The following is a 26,581-nucleotide window of genomic DNA, read 5'->3' on the forward strand; positions in this document are numbered from 1 at the left end:
AATTATGTAATTAGTATAATTACATAATCAGCTAAATTCTGCTCTAAAAACCAAAGTGATTGAGACAGTCAAAAGCACAGGCAAAGAATGTTGGGTTAGGCCAACTACCTAAAGTAAGGGAATCCCCGGTGAAAGATTATAGGCCCTATCCTGCTCCCCTTGAAGCCAGGGGGAGTTTAGGCTCTTCATAGCTTGCTGTAAAATATCCCATTTCAGCTTGCTGTTCATGGACTTAAAGCATGAGCCTGAGGTGAAAATTATAATGGTATTGACACTTTTGTTGCCAGAAGTGCAAAGCTATATGTAATATAAAAACCCATGAAAAATAAGAAAGCAAATTTTGGGGAGTTCTCAGAACAAGTCACATCAAATATCTCACATATCCTTCTATAAAATCCCTCCCTCCCCTGTCTTTGAGTTACAGTACTGCTACCTCCTCTAAGTATGTGTTAGCTGAGCAATGGCAATGTACTCCTGTTAGGCATGCAGCAATTCTCCCAAAAGGGCTGTAGTTTTAATGCACAGACACCCACTCTGTATCATCTGAAAACTTATTTTACATCTGGTTAGATGAGGTATGATACAGACCTACCAAGCAGTGCTGTAAACCTGTAGGCAGGTGAAACAAGGTACCCAAAACGTGTGCATCATTTTTGCACAATTCAAGAAACACAATTACAGTTAAGGTATTGAAATTAACATAAACAGTAAAGTGTTGTTTATTGGTCAAAGCTACCCAACATATTAAGATTTGTATTGATTTTGGATGGGCAAGTTTATTTCCCCCAAGAAATGATGAGGCAAAAATGGCAAATACCAACATTTTACAATTTACGAACATAAAATGTTTTCACATTGGCTATTCTTAATTGTCAAAAAGCATCTCACAAGTCTGTCATTTCCCTCACATTGCAGGTTGTGCACCAGTTGCAGTAGATTGCACAGCATAGGGGATAGATAATATGAATTCCTACTGCTTCTCCACTTGTAAGCTTTTTGTACATACAATGTAGCACCTGGGCTGCCTGCTAGGAAGTTTGAGTTTGTTGTTGCCTATGCATGCACTACTAGCCTTTGAAATGGTCTAGAAACCAACCTTTTATTTCACTGACACTTATGCACTGGTCCGTGTTAGCAACAACAGTACTCACCTTCATATTATGAATACGCAAAAGCTATGAGAGGAGGAATGGCGTGACATGAAGTAGTGAAGGCAAAGTCACACCTCGGCCCTGAAGAGGATGTTACAGCTCTTACCACCTATGTCATATCAACAATGTGAAACTCATTTAACCCTGTATCACATCCAGGTGCGCTTAACAACATATCTAGTAGCTTGCATGTAGCAGCAGCAGATGTTGGTGAAGAAAAAGTGGACAGATTGAGAGGTGTACTTGATTGTGATGGGACATGGCGCTGCTTCAGTCCAGTCAAGAAATCTGGCATCAAAAAATATTTGCTGATATGGCCAAGAAGACCAAATTGAAGTTTGGCAAGAAAGGGACAATCACAGGAGCTATCATTCCAGAAATTTTCTGCAGAGCCCTTTCCTTAGCAAGAATCAGAGGTGCTATTTCAATGGCAGTTGTTCTTAGTCACCCAATAGGACTTGTGTCTATACCCCTCCTCCATGCTTATGGAACAATGAGATGGACAAAGTTGACCGAATCCGTGAGCTAAGAGCAGTGAACAGCAAAGATGCCATGGCTGGGAGACAAGTTTCACACATTCAGTGAATTGGCTGCTGAGTACTTGAGGCACATCCTGTAAGGATTTGACAACGCTAATTTTGTAATCAACATTTTTGACAGATGTGAAAACTGCAGAAAGACAGTGCTGGATCTAAGGTTGGATGCAAGAAATACCAGGTGATTGGTAGATGCCCAGTGCCTCCATGGAAAAAGCTTCTAAATGTGGCATCCAACAAGTAATCACTTATAAAATTCTTCTGTGAATATTTCATTCAAAATTCACCTGAGCGTAGGAACACACCCAAAACAGACACTCCTGCTTGCTGGAGGTTTTGCCAATGGTGAAGTAGCAAAATCCATCACCAGTAGAGGTACTGAAGAAGCTCAAGACTTCTACAGTACTCAAGAGCAAGCAGACAAAAAGATGTTTCTACATGCTGTATGTGCCAATATGGCTTTTGGTCAAAAGGAACCATAGCAATTAGATCATCTGATATAGATATTTTGATCCTTGCTGTTTACTGCTTCCCAAAAATGGAACACCCAACACATCGATTAAAAATAGGCATCATTACCAGCACAATGAACAAGTCCCACTCCATACCTGTGCATGCAATTTGTGACACACTCACTCCTGACTTCTGCTGCATGTGCATTAACAGGATGTGGCTGTGTCATCCCTATTTCGTATTGAGGAAAAAAACATCTGTTTGATGTTGTCAAAAGAGAGGAAGCTTACCACTTCAGAGATCTTGCTAAGTTGGGAGAGAGTGACACAAGCCACAATCTGTGCAGCAAGGAATGTGGTAGCAGTGCTGTGTGACCAGAGCAAGCCCCAAACTACTTGAGCCTGAGTCTAGCCATCAAAAAAGTACAAGTCACTGGCCCAATTCCCACCAGTGAGGTCAGTTTGGAAGAACATGTCAAAAGAGCATTTTGGCAAACAGAGAATTGGATGTCTTTGCACATAGGTAAGCTAGATATGGGATCACCATTGCTGCATGGATGGAAAAATGTTGATGAACCACTTCCTGTATTTTTCAAGGGCCCCATGGCATCTGAGCTTCTTCAAGACCTTATTTGTGCCTATACCACTAAGGGTCACTGCACAATCAACCGTGTCTTTGTCAGAACAATTTTCCCTGCACAGAACTGTGTACATGCCGAGGCAATGAAGACTGGTAACTCATGCACTGAGACAGAAATGATGAACAATGCTGTTGACTAGAAATGTCAGCAGCACTATTGCATTTCACTGCTATCTATACACATTTGTTATTAGATTTTCATTTTATCTTTTAGATTGTGACCTCAAAGCAATCTAGTTTTATGTCTTGAAATAAGTCATTTAAAAAAACACACTTTCAAATATCTGCATTCCTTTAACATGTTGGTATTATTGTTTATCCCCATTTCTATGGTAACAGCACCCTGTGACAACTCTCCATCATACCTCATCTTAAAGTAGACAAAATAAGCTTTCAAATGATATGTGAGGGTGTGGTGAGAGGGTAAAATTAAGTTGAACAAATTGGTGGTGTCTGCTGCTCACCTGTGTCTTCAGGCCTCAAAAGTGCCCTCAGATACTGCCACCATCAAAGAGAATTGAGCCCCAAAGGCAGTTGTCAGGTGCTGCAGGGTGAACAAACTTCCCTTTAGAGGAAGTAGTTAAAGAGGAGGTTACCGAAATAGAAGTAGGAGGAGAAAGAGAAAAAAAGATGTTCCAAAAGAACGAAGAATGGGGTTCTCAAGGCAAACCACCATGGAAGAGAAGAAGTTGTGGAGAAAGGGAAGAGCTGCTCTTTCCTTCCCAATTATATTTAAGGTTGTAATAAGAGTGTGTGTGTGTGTAATATAAATAAACAAAAGGGGAGGCTTAGTTCATAGCCAGCCATAGTGGCCCCTCCGGGTTTAAAGTGTAATATCTATTGGGCAGTAATACTCAAAGCTTTGACTTCCAGGATTTCTGTACCCTGCTATCAGTCACTTTTTCAACTCATGGGACAGTAGGTGTCCTGCTAATTCTGTACAACGCTCACTAGATTTTATTATGCTCTTTGATTGCTAAACACAATCCAGTAGCTGAGGCAGAGTCCTACACCTGAAACAGAGAAACTTCAGCATATGGTGATACTGCACAACAAACTTAGGCCTGAAAGATACATTGATAGGCTCACTATAAAAAAGCTGTGTTGTTCAATTCTCATAAATACTAGTGCACCCCTAGGTTCCTGATCCAGCAGTGCATTGACTTCAATGGGATTATTCATGTGCTTAAGTACTCTGCTGGATCACGCCTACGGTGGCTTTATGGGATACTAATAATGCATTTTACCTTGAAATCTGGCCGCCTTCCATAAAATTAAAAAAAACCCACAAATGTTATCAAAGCATCCGTGGTAAGAGTGAGACTTATGTATATATCATAAAGCCATGCAACTTTTTGCATAATAAGTTTTTAATGACTGATAAGATGCATGCCACACTGAGTAATTAGTTACCACAGTAGTGAAACCAAATAGCACAAAATCCTGGTGTTAAATAAGATCTGAGGTCTCACTAACAGAGTAATTTCCAAGGAACTACAATAGATTTTTCTGCAGTGGGTTTTCATAAAATAAGCCATTAAAGAAATCTGCCTAATTTTCTAACTTGGACACTTGTTTTGTTCCTTACAGAACAGGAAAAGAGTTAGCATACACAAACCCATAGAATATCAGGGTTGGAAGGGACCCAATGTCATAGAACCTAATAGAATCAGACCTGTGAGTAAAGTTATAGGATTTGTTTCAGGTGATCTGAGAGCAGGAGATTCTCTATTTATTTGTATATTTCTGCAAGGAGTGAATGAAACTCACATGATCTCAGAGAGAGGGGAAAAACCCACCACCTCATCAGGCACCAGATTCAAGCAGTTGCAATATGTGGTCCCTCAAATGCAAAAAAAGTATACTAGCTCCCCAGTTTAGCAGGATGTTATCCAGTTCAAGCATGTGTCAAGAATGAGAGGCCACTGATCTAGGCTACTCTTTAGGGGTGTTCCCCCATCTTGTACTAGACGTTTTCCCCAGAAAATAACTACTCCATAAGATCCCATTACTGTGCAGGGATCCTATCCTCCAAGCATCTTCCACTCCCATCCAGGGGGCTCAGTCACCCCTTGCAGAATTGTTCTCCAGTCAACCCACAAATAGTTTGCTGACCTGGGGTGTGAGACAGAACAGCTCTGCCTGACTAGATGATGAGTTGATTAGACATGGGCCCTTCAGAATAGGATACAGGAGGGTAAATTAAGAAGGATTCCATACAAACAAACCTGGTGGCTAAAACTTATGCAAATTATTTCCAGAAATCCAAAATTAGTAATCCCCATGCTGTTGGAATTTAAGACAAAGGGCCTGTTCCCTTTGAAGTTAATATAAAAGTTTATATTAACATCAATTGGACCAGTATGCAATCAGGCTCAACTACAGCTGTCATACTAATTTTTCAGCAAATAGCTTTTGCCTTACACACCTCTCTTGCAGCATGGCACAGGCAGAAGTCAAACCAAGAGTTTGAGGGGGGGTTAAAAAACAAAACCACTTCCTAGTAGAAGAGAGTTATCCCATTGCCTGCAGCTATAATGAAGTCTTTAAAAATAACAGCCCTGAGCTTTTTTTTTTCAGGGAACAGAAACAGTGCTTTGAGATGGTCCAAAAAGACTAGTTGTTCCTGGCTAACTAGTGGTAGAGTGGCACAATTCCAGGCTGTCTATTATTTTCTCTGCATTTGAAAGACTAATAATGCCTGTCTAGTGAGCTACACTAACAGGCTGTAAGAGGCTTACTTCACCGTTTGGCCTTCAAGACTATTTCTGCTATGAGAAATCCAGGAGACTGTGCCTTGATTTGGGAACTCAGATCCCCTTCTCCCCACTCCCACTTCCTCCTGCCAATCTGCCAGAGCCCAGGCAGACCTTCCACACATGTGGCAAAGCTCCTCTTCTTTAAGGCTCTTGAGGAGGACGTAGGCTGAGGTGGGCATAGTTAGGGGCAGACTTGTTTATATTGTGATTCTAACTTATGGGATAGACATCTTGAGAGCTGGTTTGTCTCTGAGCTATCCTGAAGACCAGAGAGAGTAATACTTGGTGGTTTGGATCACTGCCCAGTGCTAGTGATATATTTTCAGAAGTTGACACTAAACAAAATTACATCCTTTATTTTCCACTCTGTTGTGGGCAGAAAAAAAAATTTAGAGTCATCTCTCTCTGTTTAAGCTTACTGAATTTGAATAACTTGTGTCTCATTGCACCATTTATCTTTCAGAATCTGCATTAGGTGTTGTGTGTCAGATTTTTCTATTTGGTTGCAAGGCTGGTTCATGAAATCTCTCTCTCTGTCTTTCCTTTGGTGGATGTTTGTATGATAAAAAGCTAAGATTATATCTTCTCCTTTATTAAAGATGATGTATAGCATGTAGAAATCAGATTACTTGTAGAGAAAGAAATCAATCAGGTTGGCAAATGGTATCTGTGGGACAAAGTGTAAAATGTTTGTTGTGTACAATAGTTTTGCAAAAACTTGTTAAGATGGTTAAAAATGCTGTATCAAAAACAGGAACCTTTGTGTTCAATTGAAATGACAGTGATGTATTTTTCACATCATGAAGCCTTGCAATATTACCAGCACAATTGACTCAGAGGGCATTTTGAGATAGAAGTATATATCAGATTGCAATTTGGATGCAACCAATTTATATATACTAGAACCCTACAAAATTCAGTTGATCAGGAATTGTATTACAGTTTTGAAAACTTGGTATTGTAGCTTTAAAGAGGCTCCAGAACAAACAGGAAACTTTAAATGATATTTAGTGAACATCCTTTTTGTGTGCAGTATTTTATTTACACAGGATTATGATTTTCCTGTTTTGAATTTCCTTGTCATGATTTCACTTACAGTACCCAACAGAATAACTCTGGGTATGTGAAACTAAACAGGTGGCTGTTCTCAACATGGAAATGTGAGGTTTCAGAGTAACAGCCATGTTAGTCTGTATTCGCAAAAAGAAAAGGAGTACTTGTAGCACCTTAGAGACTAACCAATTTATTTGAGCATGAGCTTTCATGAGCTACAGCTCACTTCATCAGATGTATACCATGGAAACTGCAGCAGACTTTATATACACACAGAGATCATGAAACAATACCTCCTCCCACCCCACTGTCCTGCTGGTAATAGCTTATCTAAAGTGATCATCAGGTGGGCCATTTCCAGCACAAATCTAGGTTTTCTCACCCTCCACCCCCCCCACACAAATTCACTCTCCTGCTGGTGCTAGCCCATCCAAAGTGACAACTCTTTACATAATCAAGTCGGGCTATTTCTTGCTGAATTGGAATTCATTTGCAAATTGGATACTATTAATTTAGGCTTAAATAGAGACTGGGAGTGGCTAAGTCATTATGCAAGGTAGCCTGTTTCCTCTTGTTTTTTCCTACCCCCCCCCCCAGATGTTCTGGTTTAACTTGGATTTAAACTTGAAGAGTGGTCAGTTTAGATGAGCTATTACCAGCAGGAGAGTGAGTTTGTGTGTGTATGGGGGTGGGGGGGATGTGAGATATGCAGGAAATAGCCCGACTTGATTATGTAAAGAGTTGTCACTTTGGATGGGCTAGCACCAGCAGGAGAGTGAATTTGTGTGGGGGGGTGGAGGGTGAGAAAACCTGGATTTGTGCTGGAAATGGCCCACCTGATGATCACTTTAGATAAGCTATTACCAGCAGGACAGTGGGGTGGGAGGAGGTATTGTTTCATGATCTCTGTGTGTATATAAAGTCTGCTGCAGTTTCCATGGTATACATCTGATGAAGTGAGCTGTAGCTCACGAAAGCTCATGCTCAAATAAATTGGTTAGTCTCTAAGGTGCTACAAGTACTCCTTTTCTTTATGGAAATGTGACTAGATTGTACAGTATAGAACTATTTCAATATTGATAATTTTTAAAACAGAACTGGGCAGCAGATAGTTCAAATATCCTTTGTTTGCAGAAAAAGAGCTAAACAACAAGATAAAGATTCACAAGGTAACTTGTTTTTCTTTTGTTGATCTATGTTTACAACATCTAAAATAGAACATCATTCAAGATTTAAGTGAGTAGATATTTTAAACCGAAGACAAACTTTTTCTAGTTTCTGAGCACCTCCCAAAGTTAGTGCAGTAGATGATGCTTGGTATGTCAGAGGAAAACACCCAGTGCCTTGCAGGATCTGCCTCCAATGCAGGCATATTAGGCAAAACCATCAAAGGTACCTCTGTTTGGCCTTCATTTGTGTGCAGGGACCTGTGGATACAGCAAATGAATGCACAAAATCTACATGGGCCAGTGGCCTGCACATTTGAAAATTTGACCCAGCATGACTTAAAGTTTGTCATGTTGCTTGGTGTCACTTTCAAACCATCAGGTTTGAAGTAAACACAGGATTTTCTTCTCTGCTTTGAGTGGTTAGGCTAGAATATCTATGTATGATGAGTATTTTAAAAAATATTATAGTTCTGTAATCAATAGAGTTAAAAAAAGTGTTGTATTTTAAATTTGATAGTGCACTAAGTATCTATGTCAAAATGGGCCCAAAGCCCAAAATTCAGATCCAGATTTTAAACAGTGTTTAGGAGTATCTCAATTTGGAATAATGCCATTGCAGTTAAGGGAATTATACTGCAATGGCATTATTCCAAATTGAGATATAACCTGTGCAACTGAGAACAGAGTCAGGCCGGAAGTATCCAACAGAAAAGTCTTCAGCTGTGTTTTTAAATTACCTAGAGACTCTGCTACACCAAACTGAGGTTACAAGTACTCTGTTTTCATCTTTAAAGTGCAAACTGACTGGGCAAGAGAATTAAGCTTAAGTGTAAAGAATATATATATACACACACACACACACACACACACCACAAGTATGAAACCAAAAGATTTACTCAAAACTTTTTGTACGATAGTGGATAGCAGCAAGATTTTACACCTGATCTTTGTTCAACTATATCAAACCAGTACTTCCACTGACACTAGCTGGCAAATGTTTTTGGCACTTCCTGCAGAGAGGCCAAGGACTGAATGAATGTATACAGAGACTACCTTGGTGATCTTTCCAGGGCACAGGAGAAACCTATTAGAAGGGTAGCATACAGAATGCTTGCATGGCAGTTACCCACACAAAAGCTGAGAAAGTTTGAATCGTGTCTACAGTCTTCTCATTTTGGCACCTTGCATCAATACCAAGTCAATGATTTTTTTTTTAAAGTAGGATATTGAGTACACTAGTACAGATAATTTGGTAATGTGTGAATAGCAAGAAATGGCCCAAGCAGAAATATACAATAGGAGTCAATCCAACCAACCAATGTATTCACTAAAACGTTCTGCTGGAAGTGGGTGGAGGGGAATGAAGTTAACAAATTAAACCTACATGATTTAACAACAGGACCAAGTTGAGTTGTAAAGGACAATTAGAGAGCCCTATGTACTTTTCCACAGTGATTCACATCACATTACCTGTTCTTCCTCTTTCTGGTGGGGAAGTTGAAATTAAGGTGAATCATATGCATGGTACATTAAAAAGCTCTGAATTTAAGGATACATGCATTTAATGCCAGAATATTGAAGGCACATCCATGTAAGTAAAGTGAGAGCTAAAGATGCATTTCAGTTTCAGATGTAATAGACTGTTACTACTAAGCAGAAATTTACTATATCTACATACAGGCTATGATTTACCATTGTGTTTTGTACCAACATCTGTTTTAAAAACCCAAGAACATTTATCATCTAATGTCTAGACCAGATGATGTTGCTTAGTATATAAAAGCCAGGGATTATTTTAGAATAATTTAGTTAACTCTAATCTAAAGTGTTTCTCTCAAAACATAGCCACTACCCATGCCTGACAAAGCTGTAGATAGGTGCAAAGTAAAGGTATGTGTCACATCTACTAGTAACTTTGGGAATTTAAAAGAAGCAGCAATTATTAAGTGCCAAATTTTATGTTGAGAGGATGTCATTGGGAGCTATGAAAATATGTACACGTGATCAATCCTCAGGTTTAAGGTAGAGATAAGACAGAGAAATAGAAACAGCAGAGGAGTGAGAAATGAACTCTGTGGAGATGCACCAGAGGAAGGAGAAGGATGTAAGAAGATGGAAAGGGAAGGGAGTCTGGAAAGAACTTGGGCTGTCTCTGTACATAAATTATGCTGCCAAAACTACACCAATATAGTTAAAGCTGTACTTCCTCCAACCCCACTGGATGCAGTATGAGCATATTTATACCAGTACAGCTATTCCCGTACAGGATGGGGAATAAGCAATACCACTATAACTGCATCCACACTAAGGGTTAGAATTATACAAATGTAGGGCTGGAAGGGAGCTTGAGAAATCATCAAGGACCAAATACCCTAGGCCTCCTTAAGAACAGGTTGGACGACCACTTGCCAAAAGCTTCCAGTGATAGGGATTCCACAGCCTCCCTTGGAAGCCTGTTCCAGAGCTTAACTATCCTTAGAGTTGGAAAGTTTTTTCCTAATATCTGACCTAAATCTCCTTTGCTGCAGATTAAGCCCATTACTCATCCTACCTTCAGTGGACATGGAGAACAATTGCTCCCAGTCCTCTTTGTAAATAACCCCTAACATTTCAAGGCTGTTTATCAGGTTCCCCCCCTCAATTGTCTTTTCTGAAGACTAAACATTTCCACTTTCTTTTATTACCTTATAGGTCAGGTTTTCTAAACCCTTCATCGCTTTTGGCTGCTTTCTAGAAGTGTGGTGCACAGAACTGGACACAGTGCTCCAGCTGAGGCCTCACCAGTGCCAAAGAGAGGGGGACAGTTACCTCCTGCGACTTTCATAGGATACTCCTCTTAATACAGCCCAGAAGGATATTAGTCTTTTTCACAACTGCATCACGGTGTTTGCTTATGTTTTAAATTCATGATCAACGGTAACCCCCAGATTCTTTCCAGCAGTACTTACCACCACCAGCCAGTTGATGCCCATTTTGTGCATTTGATTTTTCCTTCCTATTTTCATCGTGTTGATTTCAGACCAATTTGTCAAGATCGTTTGGAATTCTAACCCTATGCTCCAAAGTGCTAGCAACCCCTCCCAGCTTTGTGTCACCTGCAAATGGTATAAACAAACACATTCTTCACTCCACTATCCAAGCCATTAAGGAATTGTTGTAGTGGTATAACTACTTTAGCAAGAAGTTACACCCTTAACTGACTTAATTATACCAGTAAAAAATTGTCTGTAGAGCTCGCCTCAGATGCAAGGAATAGAGGCGTGTGCACGGAGGAGGAGGACAGGGTATTTCAAAGTGGTGCATAATTAATGACAAAATGTTTGCACACAGGGGGAGTGGATAGATTCAGCAAAGCCACTGCCTCATGTGATTGTGATTAGTAGCAGTACAGTAGCCTAGTCAAGGTTCATGGCCCCACTGTGCTAGGTGCTGTATAAACAGGTCATTAAGGTAGGCCCTGGATCAGAGAGTTTAGGATCATGACAAGAGGCAAGAATAGACAGAGGGTGGGAGAGGAGGGTAAAGCAGATTTTATTCATAATGCATAAGCATCAGTCACAGCTCTCTTGAGGCAGTGGATGAAGATGATAAAAATACTGTAACACAGAACCACAGTATCCCCAATGAAGTTAAACCGAATGCAGAGGGACTAGAAAACCCAGAAGTTCGCACTAAAATTTCCTTTCTGGGGGGGAAGGGAATACCCATTTTCACAGAGGCTTTGTGCCTCTGCACTTCCTCCCAGCCTCCATTGCAGCAGAGTTCAGACAAAGCCACAGTGCCATGGATTCTAGCACCACTTCTGTCCTGGACCACCACCCCCATCACGAGGATAGTAGCGGGACGTATGGTGTAAGAGCATTGGCAGGAAACCTCCTTAAGTACGTCCACTCTGCACACCACTGGCCGCGGCACAGAGTATGCATAGCTACATGCTGTAGTAAAAAGCAGACTGTGTCCACACTACGCTGTGTAGCTACACGCGTCAGTGAAAGGCTGCTGGAGCCTTTCCCCACTGCCTCTCCCTGCTGCCAGGAAAGGCTCCAGCAGCCGGGACTTAGCAGGACATTATACTGCTAAGGATAGCAGGTTAGACATGGAGAGAGCCACACAGGGTTCATACCACATCTTTACTTGCCTGTCTAAGTTGCTATTCATACCTGTGCTAGGGGGGCATGCGGTGTATGTACTCTACGCACCACCGTAAGGAGTATGCAGTGTAGACATACCCTAACTCGGGCAGGGAATTAAAGGGGGAACAATGCTGTTGGGAGTGGCTAGTCTCCTGGCACAGCCCCCAGCTCATTGTCTCCCAACCTGCAGATCCTCAGCTTTGTGTAGCACCTAGACAGGGGCTTCCACGGGGTCAAGAAGTAGTGTGAACAGTGAATAGGGGGGTGCCCTCTTCTTCCACAGCCCCATGCAGAGCTCCTGACTTCTTACCCTCCACTCACAGCAGCAGCAAGGATGATTTGGCCCATAGCTGGAGACGAGGGCAGCTAGAAATTAGACAAGTAGCAAGAATGCAGGGTTGGTTAGAGCAAACAACAAAGCACAGTAGCTGCAGCAGTCCACATGCAGAGGAAAGTAAACAGAAAAGTTCTAGCTTAATACAGCTGTGGGAGGGAAATACTGTATTCAGTTGTACTAAATATGATTCATTCTGCACACGATGGCCAAGATTGTCAAAAGTGATTTTGGGTGCCCCAACCTTAAAGGGGCCTAATTTTCAGGAATTGCTGGGCACCTTCCCTTGGAAAAATCTAGGCCTGTTAAGATGTCAAGTTGGGCCAAAAACAGAGGCATCCAAAAATCATTTTTGAAAATCTAGGCTATTGTATGCTTAAAAAAAACAAAACAAAACCACACCTCTTTTTCTGCCACACACATAAGCACAAAGTCACCCAACACCACATTGAAATGCCTGGATAATAGTCATGCAGTGCATCTGGTATTTTGGAATCAAGGCTATACTCTACTATAGTCCACAAACAAATATTTAATCAAGTGAAGTTAGTAAAGCAGGCTGCAATTCTAGGTGTCGATTGCAACCTCTCTCTCGTGGCAAAAATATTTCTATTGTTTTCTCTCCCCCATGCCCATGCTGTGAAGATATGGAATGGATCAGCACAGTGGTAGCTCCAGCCATTAGTGTTCTTACTGTATAAAGATTTATCTGTAATTGCTGAGTTATCATTCTCAGAGCATACAGATGCTTAACAGTTTGGAATTCTCTTCTCTATATTACAAAGGGCAGATTGCTTATCAAATACAGTCTTAACATTAAAGTGTCAAACAGGATTTGCAGAAAGTTATTTTGGTTGTAGTTTAGGGTGAATGTTTATCAAACGATGGATTAGCTGAATCATGCACTGAGCCAAATTATTATTGACTTTAATTAAATCACAAAATGGTTATAGCACTATGTCATAATGCACAAGACAGTTTGAAGATTTAAACTCCTTTTTTCTACAGTGGCTGTGGGAGCTCTATAACTAGAGATTTTAGGACCATATCTTGCCCTTAAACCTGCCTGGGAATTTGAGCAAAGCCGTGTGCTATAAGAATCTAGGTGTGAAAGGGACTTGCAGATCTATGCTTTGGATATAGATCATAGTCTAACTGAAACCAGCACTGCCTGAAGTTTGTGTTCATGCTGAGACACACCTGATGGATCCAGATGGATTATTCCCCAGCAGTATATCCTAATAATGGTTCTGATCATATAGACAGACCCAGGGTGAAATCCTGGCCCCACTTACTTCAGTGAAGCCAGGATTTCACCACGAGAGTACAGAACTGGAGAGTTGTTTATGACTGTGTAATGTTAGAGGCAGGAAAGCATTGTGTACCTAAAGCTGTAAGAGGCTTTGCCCATACAGCATCATAGTGCCCCTTCAACATCCACTAATTAGTATGCCCCAAAACAGTGGAATACTTAGAGCACAGCAATGCGGCATTCCTGACTAATATGTAGCGAACATTACAAAGACTACTGTAATAGACCTCACAGACTTTAAAGCCAGAAGGGACCACCATGATCATCTAGTCTGACGTGCACGTTGCAGGCCACAGAATGTCACCTACTCACTCCTGTGAGACCCATTAGCTCTGGCTGAGTTACTGAAGTCCTCAAATCATGATTTAAAGACATCAAGGTACAGAGAATCCACCATTTACACTAGTTTAAATCTGTAAGTGATCCATGCCCCATGCTGCAAAGGAAGGCAAAAAAACCCCAGAGTCTCTTCCAATCTGACCCTGGGAATAAATTCCTTCCTGACGATAACTATGGTGATCAGTTAGACTGGAGCATGTGCGCAAGGTCCACCAGCCAGACACCTGGGAAAGAATTCTCTGTAGTAACTCAGAGCCTCCCCATCTTCGTGTCCCATCACTGGCCATTGGAGATATTTGCTGCTAGCAGTCACAGATGCAATTGTAGGCAGTCTCCTCATACCATTCCCTCAATACAACTTATCAAGCTCAGTCTTGAAAACAGTTAGGCACCCCCTTCCCCCCACTGCTCTCCTTGGAAGGCTGTTCCAGAACTTCACTCCTCTGATGGTTGGAAACCTTCCCCTAATTTCAAGACTAAACTTGTTGATGGCCAGTTTATATCCATTTGTTCTTGTGTCCACATTGGCACTTAACTTAAATAACTCCTCTCCCTCCCTGGTATTTATCCCCTGGTGTATTTATAGAAATCAATCATATCTCCCTTCAGGCTTTTTTTTTTTTTTTTGGTTAGGCTAAACAAGCCAAGCTCTTTGAGTCTCCTCTCATAAGGTAGGTTTTCCATTTCTCGGATCATCCTAGTAGCCCTTCTCTGTACCTGTTCCAGTTTGAATTCATCCTTCTTAAACATGGGAGACTAGAATTACACACAGTATTTCCAATGAGGTCTCACCAGTGCCTTGCATATTGGTAACAACACTTCTCAGTCTCTACTGGAAATAAGTTGTTGCTAGATAAGTTCAGAGGTCAGTCAAGTCTTTGTCTGAGGCTCTCGAAACACTTTATCTCTAGGAAGTAAATAAATAACCCTTTGTAAGATGGGTTGATACACGATGATACATGACTTGTCCAGGATGCTGAAACAAGTAGCATTAGAACCTTAGAGCCAATTTCCCAGTGTAACGCTCTAACCACTAGACTGTGGGCATAACCCAACGGTGTAGGTTATGCCCACAAATCAGCCACAACCACTTTCCCTCTCTAGCTAGATGGGTGGGGAGTGTCTCAGCTTTTTATTTTAACTTGGGATCACGGTCTGGGAAAAGCTAAGAACCATGCCACCTGCTTTCCATACACATCAGTGCAATAAAAGGCATATCACAACGTGACTGACATGGCACTCCAAGCTTGTGTTTAAGGCAGTCAGAAAACACCCATTAAACTGGCTTCATTTTTCTAGTTTCCCCCTGTCCTATGCATTGGCCTATTTTCTCTCACTGTTCTCTAGTTTTTAAAAAGCTCAGCCCAGTCTTTCCTGCTGGTTGCTGGTGATCTCTCTCTCTCCTCTATCTCACTACACCAGAGATCTCTCCCTCCAGTTACTCAGGAGGCATGGACTTAGCTCAGCGGGAGAGCTCAGCTGAAGCCAGTTGGCTGCACAGAGGGATGGTTTAGCAAAGACTTTGCCCAGAGTTTCTATGCTTTGTTAAATCCTTGCAGTCTTTTCTCCTATTGAAGTAAAAAAAAAAAAAAGCCAAAGTTTTCCCCACGTGAGGACCAAGGCCCCAACTCTATTTCCACCGAATAAGCCACAGGAGGGAGAAAAATGTATAGAAAGCTTCATGAGGGCAGATGTGCAGAGCTTCTTCTGAATACACTTCCTCGAAGGGAAAGGGCTGGAGGTGTCTCAAGCAAGGCAAGTAGCAATGCTTCCAAACACTACAGAGCCTCATGGGTCTGTGTCAAAATCTGTAGTCCCAGCAAGCAGCATGCCTCCATCCCACTGAAGGATTCAGCAAGACAGGGCAGCAGTAATGTCTGTCGAAGCGCTACTGGGAGAGGTGGGGAGAAGAGCTGCTGACTCACCGTATCAAGTATCTGTCCTGCTTGTGCACAGCCTCTGGATAGCACCACCTGCTTTCTTCAGCTGAGCTGAAGAACTGATGGAATGAGGCTGCAGATACTTTCTGCCCCAGCAGCCTTCCCGCCTGGCTGACATTCCACCCCAGGATCCCAGCACCTGGGCGTGCAGACTCTTACATGGGCCCTGCTCCCCTACGGCACATAAGCTTTTCATTGTTTGTACAGGTCCATGATTGGATCTCCTAGGCCCGAGCACAATACAAGTGGTAAAACACTGGCAGAAACCTGGCTTGAATTCAGCCCTGTTTAAGAAACTGTGTTTAAATTCTTAAGTTGTTCCTCTGCTGCCCAGCCAGATACAGATGGTTCAGACTTTCCAGCCATATAGTTTACTCTCTCGGAGTTTGCCTACACTGTACTTTATCTCAAGTTAATTTGTTGCCAGTCATAAGCTGAGCCCTAAGCTAAAGCACAAACATTTGTAGCCTGGAACAAATGTTTGCAGTGTTTCCTCACTAGCTGTTTCAGACATGTTAACTGGCAATCTGTTAAATTGAAGTAAAAGTCTATGTAGATATGGCCTATAGAGCTTGTCCATACAAAGGAGAGAGGTATTTTTTTAAACTAAGTGATAACTAAAGCACGATAGATACTAGTTTTAAAGTCCTAGGATGAAATCTTGCCCCCATTCAAGTCTATTAGATTTCACTCCTTGTGTAGACAGGGCAAAGTTGTAGTTTTAACATGTGTTAGGTGGTCAAGGTGAACCCTAGGCTGAGCTCCAGAAACACTGATGTCCCAGAGCAAATGTCAGGGAGTAGCATTCAACCTAGCCTTTACAAAAAAAAATTAACTCAAGTTAGCTGGCAAGCAATCAACTGAAGGTAAAAATAACTCCAATGCAGATAAGCCGTCAGTGTGCCAGTCTTCCAGCAATTGCGTAGACATTTCACTATAAACCCTGTCTGCAAAGAAACCGCTGCAATTTGCATTTTGAAATCTTCTAGAGTTGTGTGATGCATTATTTAGTCTCCATTAGCAAGTGCTGTCAGTAAGGAGCACTATAGCATCACCCATGCCCTGGACCATCTTTCCACACTATCTTGTGATAGAACTTTGCAATTCACAATGCATCGAGAAAGTGAGTTAATATTGACCAACAGCAGTAAACAATTCAGCAAGGGAATTTAATAACTGTATGTGTTATGAGATTCAGCCTATTCAAAGCATATATTCATAAATGACTGGTGGAACAGAATGTATTTCCTACTGTTCTGATGAATTCCAAATCCACTTAAAGTTTTGGGATACAAAAATGCACAGTTTGACTGTACTGTGGATGGGGTAACGTTAGCCTCTGTGTGTGGTCAGCAGCCAAAGAGCAATATTCTGCCTGCTCTGTAGATAGAGCTCTGAACTGCCAAATGAGAGACCTGTGTTCAGTTGTTTGACTCATCACTTCTTGGGCTGCCAGGAAGTGCTATGCAAAAGTCAACACTTTCACTTCACAGGGTCACTTTTCCATGCAAATGCATCAGCTGGCTCAGGTCCTCTCAAAACAGTCCAAGCTCTTGGTCTTCAACCAATCTTTTGGCTTGACTTTGTCCAAGTCTCCTGGTTTGTAATTAAAGCCACAGCCCAGATGAAATGGGTTTTGTTAAGAGTTTTTCACAGCTTTACTAGCCAGTGCTGGCACTCTGTAGAAGCAAAGCTGAGAAGAGGAGGGGCTTGTAGTTCACTTTCACTGATCCTGGAGCTGAAGTGATTTAGAGCTGCTCTAAATGATGCCAGCAGTAAAGGACCCATAGGGACCACTGTCCAATCTTCAGCTAATGCAGAGTGCCATGTACTCCAGCCCCACCTCCCTCCCCACCCCCACACACAAGTCCTTTATTCAGAGGGTGGGGGAGTAAGTTGGCGTGGGGGCATAGAACAGGCAGACTGAAATTATACCATAACATTTCCAGCACCAAAAATTATTTCAAATATATATCACGTTCCTGTGACTATTTCAGTGCTGTATAGGTTAAAAAACATGGGGGAAAGAAAAACTGCCCTAAAACAAACCCAACAGCCACTTAAAAAAAAAAAAAAAGACCAAACAAAGCATTGTATTCTGGAGAAGCAGAGAATAGGAAGAACAATGGGCATTTCACAACACTGACATCAATGCTCAGCAGTACAAGAGCAACAAGTCTGAAATGACTCCCATCCTGCCAGTCTTGGTCAAGAAAGTTTACCTTGATGCTCAGCCTTAGCAAAAGGGAGTAGGTACCACAGCTATTTGCTGCCTTCTACGATAATGCAGTATTGTGTTTCGTAATCTCAGATTTGTCAAGCGAGAGACACTAACAGGTAAAAATATGACAGTTTTCCAGGAATATTCCAATCCAAAAGGAAGTAGCTTCAATGGTATTTGCTGCACCACTTTTGAATTTGTATTCTGCAAATATTCTGTCAGGTGAGTTTATGGACAGATATGTTGGCAAAGATAGGCACCAGTCCAGCAGTGCACTTTCACATAAGCCTGACTTTAAGTACCAGGCTGTCCTTTCAGTTAAAGCATATGCTGAAGTTCTTTGAATACTAGAATATTCATGGAAATCTTGTATACGCCAGAATCATGGAACAGAAAATACCATGCAATCTGTGTTCAATTAAAACTCACCAACAAAGCTGGTGAAATAAGATTTTGATTTGAATGATCACCCACAGAAAAGTGAATTGTGCATGCACAATAAATCATCCTGAGATCCCTATGTTTTCAAAGCACGGGACTAGGGAAGGCTGCATTTCACAAGCATATCTGACTGACAGCTATGTACTGCAAAATGTAATGAAGCTGCACAGTCTAACTCCCTTTGCATTGTGTCATTTTAGTGTGACAGGACCAGGAACAGCTGGACAGAAATTTATTTGAAACCTCAGATTAAGTAGAGAAAAACCCCTGAAGGTTTCAAGTTTACTTTTAGATTTTCATGGTGCAACCAAAATAAAAGTAGACTAGCAGTCTATGGCTACATTCCCCTTTGCCCGCATGTTCTTCAAAGAGCAAAACCTAACAATATTAGGTAAGCTCTTGGCTCCAGAGCACCTTGGGTTGGGTTAGGCTCCAGAGTATGCAACTCTCATCTGTCTGGGGAAATAGATCTAGGTGGGTGGAGGGTTCCTAGGGTATAATGGGAGCCTAGAAGGTACATGCTCTAGAGCACATCTTGTCCTTTAAAAAGGTGCCACATGCATGCCACTACACTTACGTGCTGCCAAAAGGTACGGCTTTGATCTAACCTACTTCTGTGTGGAAGACAGAGCCCCTGTGATGTAACTTACCACCAGACATGGGAACCATTTTCCCATTTAAGGAACACTAGATTGTAATCCTGCTCTGAAACTGCAGGACTTCTTGGGCTCCTCTTCCCATTCCCCACACAGGGCAGTATCCTCCCCGCCCCCCACATATCCATTATATCCTGCATGCATACTCAAGAACAGTGCAGCCATCCCAAATGAATGCTCAAAAATACCCTTTATGCTACTCCACCCCATCTTCCATATCCCACTCATTACATTTTTTACTGTGTCTAGATCGGTGGTACTCCAACTTTTTCAGTCACACCCCCCTTATCAGTAACAGAATCTGTCTGCACGCTTCCCCCTCCATTACTGCACAGTCAAGGCTTCCCTCAGCAGAGGAGCTTGGTATGGGGGCAGAATTGGGTTTGTGGGAGGGGCTGCAGCTGGGGGCAGAGAAGGAATGACGGCAAAGCCTGGCTGGAGGCGGAGTGGAGCTGCCACTGGGTTTGGAACTGGTCTGGCAGCAGAGTGGGAGTGGGGCAGGTCTGGGCCTGGAGCTGGAGCAGGACTTGGGGCTGAACGGGACTAGGGGAGGAGAAGGCTGGGGGTGGAGCAGGGCTAGAAGCATGGTGCGCCCTCCCCACCCCCTATGGGGGCTGGCCCTGGCCCCACCACATGACACTCCCAGCATTCTTCTGTGCCACCCTAAGGGTGAGCACTGGTCTATATTTATACACTGTGAGTGTACATAAAGGTTGGATTCCAAGGATAAGGTGGCAATATCTGTTTGTCTTGGGATGAAAAATCTGGCCTCACTGAAGTCAATGGGAATTTTGTCAGTGACCTCAGTGCAGCCAGGATTTTGCCCTAGCTGGTTTCTTTTTAGCCAGAAAACATTTAATAGTGTAAAATATTAAAATATTGTGATTTCCTGTTTTAATGTTTCTTAATCTCTCTTGCTGTGCATCAAACACAGTAGAACCCCAAATGATTCTCTTTCTAGAACTTCAGGCTAATAGCATTAGATAAACCCAGATTAACATTTTTTAAAAATATATTCACATGTAGGAGAAGAATTTGGACTGGTTCCCTCGAATGCGAGCCATGTCCCTGGTTAGCAGTGAAGGTGACAATGAGCAAAATGAAATTAGAAACCTGCAAGAAAAGTTGGAGACAACCATGAGTCTTGTAAAACAACTGTCCAGTCAGCTTGCTGAGCTTAAGGAACAGGTAAGTGTTTCTGAGCTGGGTAGAAAACGGACCTATGAACACATGCTTAGGGTATGTCTACATTATGAAATTAGGTTGAATTTATAGAAGTGGTTTTTTAGAAATCGGTTTTATATATTCGAGTGTGTGTGTCCCCACAGAAAATGCTCTAAGTGCATTAACTCGGCGGAGTGCTTCCACAGTACCGAGGCAAGTGTCAACTTCCGGAGTGTTGCACTGTGGGTAGCTATCCCACAGTCTCCGCTGCCCATTGGAATTCTGGGTTGAGATCCTAATGCCTGATGGGGCTAAAACATTGCCGTGGGTGGTTCTGGGTACGTCATCAGGCCCCCCTTCCCACCCTCCCTCCGTGAAAGAAAGGGCAGACAATCGTTTTGCGCCTTTTTTCCTGAGTTACCCGTGCAGACGCCATACCACGGCAAGCATGGAGCCCGCTCAGCTCACTGTCACCGTATGTCTCCTGGGTGCTGGCAGACATGGTACTGCATTGCTACACAGCAGCAGCAACCCCTTGCCTTGTGGCAGCAGACAGTACAGTAGGACTGGTAGCTGTCATCGTCATGTCCGAGGTGCTCCTGGTCGCCTCTGTGAGGTCAATCAGGAGCGCCTGGGCAGACATGGGCGCAGGGACTAAATTTGGAGTGACTTGATCAGGTCATTCTCTTTAGTCCTGCAGTCAGTCCTATTGAAGCATCTTACGGTGAGCAGGCAGGCGATACAGATTGCTAGCAGTCCTCTTGTACCATCTTCTGCCGAGCAGCCATGAGATGTGGATGGCAAGCAGTCCTTCTGCACTGTCTGCTGCCAGCCAAAGATGTAAAAGATAGATGGAGTGTATCAAAACAAGAAATGGACCAGATTTGTTTTGTACTCATTTGCAACCCCCCCACACCCCCCCGTCTAGGGGACTCATTCCTCTAGGTCACACTGCAGTCACTCACAGAGAAGGTGCAGCGAGGTAAATCTAGCCATGTATCAATCAGAGGCCAGACCAACCTGCTTGTTCCAATAAGAACAATAACTTAGGTGCACCATTTCTTATTGGAACCCTCCATGAAGTCCTGCCTGAAATACTCCTTGATGTAAAGCCACTCCCTTTGTTGATTTTAACTCTCTGTAAGCCAACCCTGTAAGCCGTGTCGTCAGGCGCCCCTCCCTGCGTCAGAGCAACGGCAGACAATCGTGCATCTGAGTTGAGAGTGCTGTCCAGAGCAGTCACAATGGAGCACTCTGGGATAGCTCCTGGAGGCCAATACCGTCGAATTGTGTCCACAATATCCCAAATTCGACCCGGCAAGGCCGATTTAAGCGCTAATCCATTTGTCAGGGGTGGAGTAAGGAAATCGATTTTAAGAGCCCTTTAAGTCGAAATAAAGGGCTTCATCGTGTGGACGAGTGCAGGTTTACATAGATTTAACGCTGCTACATTCGACTTAAAGTCCTAGTGTAGACCAGGGCTTAGAGAACTAGATGTTGTCTTGGGTCATGGTCAGGACTTTTGTCTCAGAAAGGTTTTATTCCTGACTCAATAAAGCTTAGAGTAGGTGCACAGATACGGTTCCGGAAAGAGTGTTTATTCCATTAACACAACTAGAGAACAGGAAAGCAAGAAATTGAATTTTGAAAACCTAACAGCCAGGTAGGGGGAATCCTGTTACTAGAGAATGTGACTGCAAAATATAGTCGAGCTTTGTATCGGAAATAGCTGCAAACTAGTTGAAATTGTTTTAGTTCGACTCTCTGAAGTTACAGCCTATACCTGTTCCCCCACCCCCATCATGCACATATAAGTCCATTATTTGCATGACACAATCTCATACTTCAAAGAAATCCTGTACTCAGTTTTTAAGGCTGAAAAAAAATTGCAGTTATTTTGCTTATATGCACTTGGCAAAAACGTCCTTCTCATGCTGTTGCATTGTGAGTGCATATGCTGCTGCTAAATAATCGTCAAAACCCTCTCATCTTTCTCTCCCTTTCCACTGTAGATGACAGAACAAAGGAAAAATAAGCAGAGGCTGGGCTTTCTTGGATCAAACACACCCCATGTGAATCATCACATGCCACCACACTGATACCATGGGGAGAAGCCATGACTAGCCTTTCATCAGTATTCCTGCTTGATTACAGAATAAAAAGCTGAGATCGAGAGGAGTGAACAGTGCCTATTGTTGTAAAGTTAAAAACAACCAAGTGCCAAGATGTTAAGTGGTTTAGCTCTGGGAACAATTTGTAACGGTTTTTCATGGCTGAAAGGGACCAAAACCTAGAATGCAAGAAATACAAGGGAGTTCTTCTGTATTCATTCTACAGGCTAAACTCTGCTGGGTTTACACTCTCTGCAACTCAATTGGCTTCAATGGGAACTGTATACAATGCAAGTTAGGGCCGTATTTGGCTCTTCTTGAAGTCAATTTAAGATTTCTTCTCAAAGTAATGGAAGAACCAAGATATGGGGAAGGAGCAATAATTTAACACCACAAATGCAACAGCCTCCTTCACAATCAATAGAAGTTATTTCTTGTTTTATTTACCAGATAGCAACATCTGTTATATTTGCTTGCATTTACTTTTTTATTATTATAATTACCATAAATACAGCAGCAGGAGCAGTTATAACATCACTGCAAGTTAACTTCTGTTAGAGAGGCAAATCAACTCTACACTCAGACTAAAAAAAAAGTGGCAAAGAGAAACAGGAGTTCTTTTGAATTTTAACTGTCATCATGCCATTTCTTATTTATGACATGGAGCACAATGGATTTACAGCTGTGGGAACTTGGAATTAATGCACAGACCACTGACAACATAAAGTGATTTTTCTCCTGGCGTCAGATGTTCTCTATTCATGTAGCTGCAAGTGGAGATTTCACATATTATGATGTTAAATCATGTTTTAAATTCAAGCTCAAAAAAGGATTTAGAACAAAAGGTATTTTAAAATTTGTATTGAGGTGACTTTTTTGGTAAAAAGCTTAAAAATACTACCTAGAAGGAATTGTAATGGAGTCATTATCTTCCATAAACACACCGTAGGCACTATTTGACATAAGTGAATCAGGGCCATATCCTGCTGTCTGTTACTCAGTCCTAGTTTCAGTGGGAACATTGCCTTGATTATAAATCAGTTCCTGCTTGCCCTTCGGGCATGGAACTCCTATTGACGTCAGTAGAAGATGATCTTGTTGGACTGGGCCCTCAAGACAGGACTGTAGTGTCCAGCTGCAAGAGTGCACTTTTCAGCTATTTTATTCTAACTGTTTGAAGAGAAAATTATAGCGTTTGTTAAACTCCAAGAGACTTTCAGACTTAGGGGGAGGTTTTCAAGGTACAAATGGGAGTTGGGGACTTAAATCCCTTTGAAAAAAATCAATAGGAGTTAAGATTAACTGCCCTTTGTGCCTTTGAAAAGTCTCCCCTTTAATTTTTAAGAGCAGGGTATTTAGCAGGTATCAGTAAGGGTTTTAAAGAGGCATTCATTAGAGCTGCTTGGGAAATTATTTCTCTGTCCCCCCACCCATGAAAAACTTCAGGGGGCAAAAAAAGGGGAAATTCAGCAAAAATGAATGTCAAAAGACTTAAGGTTTTCAATCACTGAAAAGCCAAAAAATTTAATTTTTAAAGCAGAAATGGATTTTTCCAGAAGGTTTCATTAAAAAGCCTTTTATTTTCTTTTTTGGTCAAAAATTTTGATCAGTTTTTAACTAGCTCCAGTATTCATTTTTTTAAAAAAGGGTAAATGTTACTGTTATAAAAGCAAGTCAGGTGAGAACTGCAGGACTGGAAGAAAAGATGGGACGTTTCTCTCCTCTAACTAAACACACGTGCACCCCACACCCTTATATGGCTTCCAGTAACAGCCATATCTTTCACATGGGATAAAGGGAGATTTTAGGGCCTCACTTACAAAAAGGGAGCTCTGTATATGTCTTCAGCACTTTGACACTCTATGGGTCCTGACATGGGCTTAATTCTGAGAGGCACTAAACACTTCCAGGATCAAGTTGTGTATTTCCCTATCAGAAATGCACATCCCAAATTGAGCCTAGCCTGTGTGCAGTGGCATCCACGTGTGTGTTACACACAAATGTGTACCATTGTGTGCCACTCTACATGAGTGAGCAGGATCTACAGGGGTGAAGTTTACCACCTTCAGAAATCCTCAGACTATACAGCTAGGACTTTGAACCTTATGATCTGTCCATAAGGCCACAAACACCTCACCCAAAGGAGAGTGCAATAGAAGCGCCATGAGGGGAGCCTCTTTTCCCTTCTGAGGGGCTTTCAACATGGAATAGTATGATTTGGGCTTCACTAATTAAAACTAATGAACTTCTATCCTTATCTTGTACAAGTAACATGCTGGAGATCTACACTGGGGTTTGTAGTCTCCAATATGGCTGTCATGGTGCAAACAACTAGTGTAGATGCAGTGGACCTGTGTACACCATGACTTGCTTGAAACCAAGATAAGCTGCACCAGGGTCAGTTGTGGTTTACACCACTGGATTGCATTCATACTGAGGCCTGGTCTACACTAGAAAATAAGGTCAGTTTAACGACCACAGTCAGGGATGTGAAAGATCCACACCCCTGGGCAGCATTCTCAAGCCAACCTATGGTAAGTCCCCATCTAGACAGCGCTAGGTTGACAATGGAAGAATTCTTCCGTCGACCTAGCTACCACCTCTCAGGGAGGTAGATTACCTACACCGACAGGAGAACCTCTCCCGTCGGCAGAGGTAATGCCTACATTGAAGCACTGCAGCAGATCTCTTAGGCTATGTCTACACTAGCACTTTTGTTAGTGAAACGTATGTCGCTCAGGGGTGTGGGAAAAAAACAAAACACCCTCCCAACCAACAGAAGTGCTGGTGGACAGCGCTGTGTCAGCAGGAGACGCTTTCCTGCTAACATAGCGACTGCTGCTCATTGGGGGTGGTTTCATTATGTCGACAGGAGAGCTCTCTCCCTTCGGCACAGAGCAGCTACACGGGAGGTCGTACAGCTGTGCTGCTGTAAGTTCTGTAGTGTAGACCTGGCCTCAGGGTATCACTTCAGCTACATCAGTGGCTGAAACCAAAATTTAGATAAGGCCAGATTTTTCTCTTCTCACTTTCCCTGATGTAAATAATGAAGTCAGTGTAGTTATAGTTGTAAGACTGGTACAAGTTAGAGAATCCAGCCATACATTTTTAATTCACTTTAGATTTGATAAACTGTGTAAAGTAGTCAACTCTATTTCAATATCAATTCCCTCTTACACTCCTCGGCAGTATATAGTAACATTTATTGGAACTAAAACACGTTTATGATTGTTATTAGTGGGGGGGGGGGAGGGGAGTGGGATAATACTGGAAGTAGCTGGCACTTGTTTACAGTTAGAAAACCAACCAAATGATTGCACAAGAAGGGAGGTTTTTGCTGTATGAGCTGGAAAACTTGAGAACAGACTTATTTGTGCACTAAATTCCATATTGCAGTTCCAAGCTGCAAGAACTCTCTCTTCCCTCAATCCCCACTAACATTTCCCTTCCTCACAAGAACTCCTCTATTACAGTACTGCTGTTTAGATGAGATCTAAAACTGCAAAGGAAAAGAAAAAAGAAGTTGTAATAGACACCAGCTAATGTTTGCCACAGTGCCTTTCTGATGTTTATTGCTTCTGAGACAGACCTCTTTAATCAATAAGAGTAGAAAATGCTACTTGCACAGATTGTAAATATCTTTCACTTGTGTTTGACATGCTTGCTACTTCTGCTGGAAGATCACTGCAGGCCTTACTCACATGAGTAATCCTTATACAGGCAAGTAGTCCCGTTAACTTCAACAGGGGACACTTACACGATTAACAACTGCAGGACCAATTTCCAGGCCTTTAAGGGTTCAAAATACAACCACCCCCCATTGATGAATTCATGAAAGATAATGGGGTGGGGGGGAAAATCACTTTTATACACATTTGTATGTATATCTTTAATGAAGCCAAGATGTCCTATTCCTAGGCAAGTATCAAAAACATATTTATACAAATTGATTGAAACTATAAACATCTATGAACTATCAATGCCTTAGAGGGAAAAACTAAACTATTTGACAAAATCTATGTATGTCCATTGCTGCTGACTAACTTTTTTATTAAAAGTTGTCATTTTATACATGTTCGTTTCTGTATATTCCATTGCAGAGCCATGTGCAAATGTGTGTTGCTGAATTAAAATCTTCTTAGAAGAGTTGGGGTGTCTGTACTGTAATGG

General features: G+C 42.1%; 1 protein-coding gene across 4 annotated transcripts in view; it reads left to right on the top strand.

Moving 5' to 3' along the window:
- The window catches only part of ITPR2 (inositol 1,4,5-trisphosphate receptor type 2), a 401,023-nt gene that overhangs the window by 317,420 nt on the left and 57,022 nt on the right, over nucleotides 1-26,581 (top strand). For 2 of the 4 annotated variants that reach the window (XM_075121548.1, XM_048826003.2), the window contains exons 56-57: nucleotides 20,163-20,324; nucleotides 22,313-26,557. The exons of the other annotated variants lie outside the window; for them this stretch is intronic. In XM_075121548.1, the coding sequence (XP_074977649.1) occupies nucleotides 20,163-20,324; nucleotides 22,313-22,399 (249 nt within the window). In that variant the 3' untranslated portion in view covers nucleotides 22,400-26,557. Of the gene's footprint in view, nucleotides 1-20,162; nucleotides 20,325-22,312; nucleotides 26,558-26,581 lie in introns of those variants that run through there. 4 annotated transcript variants of the gene reach the window in all.

The sequence above is a fragment of the Caretta caretta genome, chromosome 1, assembly GCF_965140235.1.
Source record: "Caretta caretta isolate rCarCar2 chromosome 1, rCarCar1.hap1, whole genome shotgun sequence".
NCBI lineage: Eukaryota > Metazoa > Chordata > Testudines > Cheloniidae > Caretta > Caretta caretta.